Source organism: Sturnira hondurensis, unplaced genomic scaffold (genome assembly GCF_014824575.4).
Source record: "Sturnira hondurensis isolate 20B ecotype Veracruz unplaced genomic scaffold, ASM1482457v3 Scaffold0001515, whole genome shotgun sequence".
In the NCBI taxonomy this organism is placed as follows: domain Eukaryota; kingdom Metazoa; phylum Chordata; class Mammalia; order Chiroptera; family Phyllostomidae; genus Sturnira; species Sturnira hondurensis.
Window position 1 is genome coordinate 15,044 of NW_028074146.1, and position 6,677 is coordinate 21,720.

The window sequence follows — 6,677 nt, forward strand, 5'->3', positions numbered from 1 at the left end:
GGAAAACCTCACTCAGTGTCAAGTCAGAGGGTCTCTTTGGAGGGAAGCTCAGAAGCAACACTGAGGAACTGCAAAGCAGTGACAGCGGGGGACTCAGCTGGAGGCTGCTAGGTCCTTGTGACATGAGGCAGGGCCTGGATCATGGTGTCAGGCTGTTATTGGGCCTGAGTCACACTTGTGGAGAGGAATGACCCTAAGGGAGGCAATTCTCTACCCCGTGGGAACTTCCCAGTGGGGGCACAGCCATGGTCACTGGGGCTCCAGCAGGGGTGCTGGGTGTGCAGTCACTGGTTGGCCCCATTCAGAGTCCTGGGCGGCAACGAAGCCTGGGGCCTGTGGAGCTCAGCTGAGCTGGGGGTTTCTAGGGATTAATTCCTAATGTTTTTCCAAGGATTGGCTCCATCACCATGGTGTTGAAATTGAAGGGCCGTTACTTGTGGAAACAGGATTCCAGCTGGCTCTTCTTTTGTCAGTTGCTCCTCCAAGAAGCTGCACAGCAGCACCGACCCAGGAGGCAGCCTGGTCCTGCTGTCCTGAATCCACTCCTGACCCAAACCCTGCACAGCTGCTTGAGGCTGGGAGGAGGGGCCGCTTGGACATCTCACTAATGGGACCTGGGCAAAAGCTGCTCATGGATTTGTCTGCAGTACTTGTGGGGCCTGAGGGGAATGTGACACAGACTGAGGTTTTTGTCTCACTTCCCCATCTGTCTGTGTCACTGTGAGTATCACTACTACCATCCCACACTGCACAGTAATAGTCAGCCTCGTCCTGGGCCTGGGCCCCGCTGATGGTCAGGGTGGCCGTGTTCCCTGAGTTAGAGCCTGAGAATCGGTCAGGGATCCCTGAGGGCCGGTTGCTATCACTATAGATGACCCTGACAGGGGCCTGGCTGGGCTTCTGCTGGTACCAGTAGACGCTTTTACTTCCAATTCTGTTTCCCCCACAGGTGATCCTGGCTGTCTGTCCCAGGTTCACGGACACCGAGGACGGCTGTGTCAGCTCATAGGAGGACACAGAGCCTGCAAGAGAAGAAAGGAGAGGGGTTTAAGGATGAAGGACCCCTTCCCAGCAGACTCTTGCCTGCCCTTCTTGGAGACATCTGGAGATTCTCTGGTCCATTAGTCTCATCCCTGGTAGCCCAGGGATCCAGCTGATCCATGAAGCCTGTAAGGAAACGAGGAACCTCCTGTCCCTTTCTCCTGGCAGGTGCAGCCCCTAAGGCTCCCTCCGAGCCACTGAGCACAGTGGAGGGTACCAAACTCCATCTCCTCCCCCTGCAGTGGGAGGCCAGGGGCATCTGGAGCCCACAGGCACTTCCCTGCTCAGGTCAGAGTCAGAGTTAGGCTTGTCCAGATCCCTGGGGTTGGTGGTGAGTGGGAGCCTGGGAGCAGCACCTGTGCAGTGAGCAAGGAGGCCCAGGAGGAGAGGGGTCCAGGCCATGGTGGAGGTGCCCCACTTCTGCTCCCTGAGGCCCCAGGCTGGGCAGCTTTCCTCCCAGGCCTCTCTTATCCCCTTGCTGGAGGGAGAGCTGCTGGGTATGCAAATCAGCCAGGGCTCAGGGGTGCTGCCTGAGGAACTGGGTGGTTCTTGATGGGGCTCAGCCTGATCGACTCAGGGAAGGGAGGGTGGGCCATAGAGTCCCACACTCATTCCCAGGGGCTTCAGGTTCATCCCATGGTGCCATTGTGTGGGGCTGATATGTCCACCCCAGACTGTCTCATGGCCTCACTCCTGGGCAGGCCTGGCCACAGCTAGGCTCAGAGGTGTTGTCTGTCTGCATGTTCTGATCCTACTATACAGCGTGAATTGTAGTGGTGACGATATGAGCCTGAGGTCCAAGCAGGGTCCCACCCCAGTGACAGTGTGTGAGCATCGGAGCCTGAATGACATTCTCACCTTGCTCAGGACACATTCTGTACTTTGAACCCCGAGATGCTGGAAGTTTCCAACTCAGTTCCATCTCCTGGGACAGGTCATGGATGCTGTGCTCCATTGTCCCCACTGTGTGCTAGTACCAGGGTCAGCCCCAGTGCTTGGAAAGGTGTGACAGTTACAGAGTGTGAGCATGACTGGGGTGGGCTGGACAAGAATCAGTTATCTGGACCTGTGACAGATAAACTGGGCAATTCTAGAAGAACCAACTCTGAGAGACTCAGAGTCAGAATGTTATGTCAGCTGTGTCAAAGTTAGTACTGTAGAAAACCTGCCACTCTTCATAAAGATGCATCATGGTGCTTAATATTTCCCTTGTTTTACCACAGTTAATTGTTAATAGGTGGACAGATAGTTCCAAAACATAAATTGTAATAATCCCCCGCATGGTAGAACTCCTCATGCCCAGGCCCTCCCAGTCTCCAGGAGGCTTTGCCATAGGGTCTCTGCTGCCCCCTGGGGGCCTCCCCACACAGGCTGCAGGGGGAGCAGGTGTGTGCTCTGTCCAGGTGCAGAGTCTGAACCCACTGCTCAGGTGGTGACTCCCTGATCCAGGGACTGCTGGTTCCAGGGAAGGGGATGTTGTTCTCTCCATAACTATCGCCACCTCAAGACCAGATACCAGTGGCTCAGATCACCCACAAAAGTACAAACTGGCTCATAGTGGGGAGGAGGGGGCGGGCATGCCTGAAGCATCTCTACATGTCCCTGGGGTGGCGGTGTTCCTGGGTGTCGTTCTGGGCACAGAGGTTTCAGAGGCAGCCTCTCACTGGTGCCACCACTAGTGAAGGTTGAAAACAGGGTGCTGGTGGCATCTTCCCGAAAGACTGAGACAGGAGACGCTCACCCAACAAACAGTGGTTCAGCCCCACTGTGTCTGCCAGACACTACGTCCTGGGGGAGAGGAGTGAATGGGAGGAGTCCTGCCCACAGATGCCAGTGTGCACATGGGAGCACACAGTGGACATGCTGGTGTGGGTGACACAGCACAGTCACTGCCACCTTCTTCCTGTATGCTGTCTTTTTTTCCCCAAGCCAAACAGTATCCAGGTTCATTAAAGATACTTTTCGTGAACAATCCTGGGGTTTCAGGCAGGATGTGGGCAGACAACCATTAATTGTACACAACAACCTTCACCCTCCGGTCCTCAGTGCACTGCCCACTCAGAAAACTACTGCAACCCTGGCGACGTCCTCCTCTGCTTCTCTGAATGGGGATTGTTTAGAGTGAGGGTCGACATCTCACATGGGCATGTTGTTTCACAGCTTTTCACAAGCTGATTCTGAATTTCAGGCATGGCCTGGAAGAAAGTGGGAAGGACTCGGGACCTCACAGGGTGGTGAGTGTCTGTGGAACAACCATCAGGCCCCAGACGTGTTGCTGCAGGAGGAAAAGGGGCTCCTGTCTGCCCACATCTCTTGTTGTCCTGTGTGTGTTTGCATTAAAAAAACTTTCTAATGAGGAAAATAATTAGTAGAAATCAATCAATTAAGCACTCAATAAAAGTAATTACAGGGCAATAACTGTGCAGTTGTTATAGGGTTCAAGTAAACTTGAGATCAGAGAAGAATGGACAGGCAGGTCCCGTGTGGGGAGAGGCTGGAGAGGTCTCTCTGGAGGGGACCCTGGAGCTGCCATCAGGGTGGGAAGAGGGAGCAGTAGGAGGAAGTGAGTGTGGGGACAGCAGGATCAGTGTCCTGGGGGAGGGTCTGGTCTGTCTGAGCAGGAAAGACAGTGAGAAACTAAGGGGGTTATGGTCCAAACCAGGTTGGCCCAGTGTGACGTGAATCTCTCACATTAAGGGATGAGGGACAGGACTGACATCACACTGAGCACACACACCTCACTCAGGAGTCAGAGCAGCTGAAGGGGGACCCGGGGAAAGGAAGAGCCACTGCACTGTGACCTTGTCCTGTGTGAGTGATCTGAGTGAGGAGGTGACCCACCAGGACTCTCACTACACAGGTGCTGCTGCTTGCTCTCTGGTTTGCACAGGACGTCACATGGGACCTTCTTTGCCAATTCAGAGAATTCTGACAACACATCACTCCTGCTGCCCAAGTTACGACCTTGTGAGAAATGTCACACTGGACATGAACTAGGTGTGAGTGAGACACCTGAGCTTGTCATAACAGGTTCCTCTTCCTCTCAAACCTTAGAGCTAACTTTGTGATAGCTTTACTTTATCACATATTATAAACCACATCATAAATTGTTATAGTGTTTTTGCATTAAATAGTGATATCTGTAATGGAATTTAATAGGACAAAATGTTTCATATTTATCTAGGTGGTAACGTTTCCTGACACTCTGAACTTCTCTGTGCAGATTCCCATGTCTCTGTGTCCCGGGCGTGTCCTCTGCTCTTTCTGGTTCAGAGCGTCTGCGGGTGTCAGTTCTCTACGTGTTTGTACATCTGAGAAACTCTATCTTTGCTTCTTTTTTTGGAAGATACTTTCCCTGGGGAAAGACTTGAAAGTGGACAGGTTTTCTTTTAGTTTTGTTGTTACCTTTAGTTTTCTGGACACTCCGCCCCCTCCCCCGTCCGCGTTGTTCCCAGGGAGGCCTCTGCCCTGATCCCTCTGCTCCGTCCTCTCCGTGGACGGGCCTCGTGTCTCCGAGGCTTTGGTGATTTTCTCATGGACACTGTGTTTAGGAATTTGGTTGTGATTTGTGTTGGTGTTTGCTGTATATTGTTTGATCTTGTTGTTCTTGAATATCTTGGATTGTAGTTCCTCGGTGTTCACTGAAATCAGAATATTTTTGGCCAGTATTTCCTCAAATAGTTTTTCTACCTTCCTCTCGAATTCTTTGCTTCAATCACATGCATATGGTGCTCCATCCGTGCCCTCTAGCTGCTGATGCTCCTGTGTGTGTTCAGTGTGGTTTTGTGTCTGTGTCTCACGTCCTCTCTGTAGTTTCTCCTCCACGTCATCTGTCACTCTCTTTCCTCTGTGGAAAGGAACCTGCTGTCAGTCACATCAGGGTCATTATGTCTCAGACTCTGTTGTTTATGCATCTGTGTATTGACTTGGCTGTGGTTTTTGTCTTCCTAGTCTACTGTTAGTGTGTTCAAGTATTCTTCTACACACCAGAGGGAATGGAATATATATTTCCTTAAAATCCTTCTCTACCTACGCAATCATCTGTGAGATTTCATGGGTGGGACAGTTGGGTGATTTTGTTGCTTATCATAGCTCATATTTTCCTGCTTCCAATCAGGAATAATGATGTGACACCAGACTTGGTAAATATGTCCTTGTTGGTGAACAATTTTGTATTTATATGTACATTTTGTCTGCTGTTCTAGGTTACTGCAGATTCATTCGAGTTCATGCAAACAGTGCGATCCTTCGTCAGTTGTGCTCACATGTCCGGAGGTGGGACCACAGCAGTGAGGAGTCAGGGGCTAATTTCCCACCTCGAGGCCCAGCTCTCTGACAGGACCATCTGGTGTCCTGATTGGGACTTGTCCTCTCTGACTGTGGGACAATTGTGACTTCTGATTGTGTGTGTGAGCTCGGCAAGTGGTCTCTCGGGTTTCTGTGTGGTTCTCTTTGGCCTCAGGGCGTTTCCTCACACTGTGTGTGTTACAGAACAGTCCCGGGGTGGGGGGACGCTGTACTATTATCAAATGGACCCCCCTTCTCTGTGGGTCCCTCTGTACTAGGTTCGCCTTGCCCACCACCAGCAAATTATAGTTCTCAATGTCAGAGATTGGTGAAAAGGAAAGGAATTATTTATTCAAAACTTGTAGAAACTTAGAATAGTGACTTAATTTCTTCACTGAGACCCCAAAATGCCTTAGAATACCCACAAAGCCACAGTCCACTCTTTTGCCTCTTTCCGGTCCATGGTACCATATCTCAGATAAAGAAATACAGGTCCGAGGATCAGGTGGCCCCTGGTTTTTGCCAGTACTTCGTGCTCAGCTGGCCGGCCTCCCTCGGTTCCCAGCACCATCAGCTGTGTCACAGCAGCGATCTCCAGTTCTTATTCCAAACCCATGTGGCACCTTCTCCTGGCCCACCAGCAAGAGTCCTTTCTCCCCTTTCCCTCCCACAACGTCTCTCCCCTACGCTCCCACATCCCTAAGAGAGAGATCTGCATCTCTGCTACATTTTGCTTTCCAGCTTCCTAAGCTGTGTGGCAACTTCTGGAGTCCCAAAGCTGCGGGGTCCAAACTTTTTCATGGCTGCTGCGCCTGGGTTTATTTCTGACTCCTCCCACGATGGGCTACACCTGCCAGCATTCGGGTATCTTTCCAGCTTCTCTGGGCTGCCACAGACTGTCCGGACAGGTGGCCCCATGGTACGGAGCCAGTCACCTCCAAGCTCTCATGCAGGTGCAGGCCCTATAACCAGGGGAGCTGCCTCCCAGTTACATCCTGGTTGAAGTCACTCCCATCTCCCTGGCTCAAAGCGAGGCCACAGCCATTCAACATATCCACGAAACCAGTCACAGTTAGAGATGTGCTACATGACCGTGCCCGAGGTTATTTGCAAAATTGTTGCTGTGCAGAACAACCCTCATTGCCCCGGCTCCCTGTGTCCCATCCCCCAGTTCAGACTCCTGGGGGTGAGGACATCCTATATTTTTAATATTTCCCTGGCACCTGAGTTCTGGACCCCGATACAAATCCCTCTTTGGTGGGGAGGGCCCCGCCTGCACCCTGTTACATGTGGTGATCAGACTCAGGAAACTGGCAGTCAGGTCCGTGCAGGCACACAGGGGATGGAGA

The 6,677-nt window shown here is 51.9% G+C and overlaps 1 gene segment (V, D, J or C); it reads right to left on the bottom strand.

Moving 5' to 3' along the window:
• Positions 1 to 402: 402 nt before the first annotated feature.
• On the bottom strand, positions 403 to 1,443 carry LOC118975518 (immunoglobulin lambda variable 3-9-like). The segment is given in 2 exon segments: positions 403 to 1,022; positions 1,398 to 1,443. Coding segments are annotated over 2 exon segments (666 nt in total).
• Between the last annotated feature and the right edge of the window lie 5,234 nt (positions 1,444 to 6,677).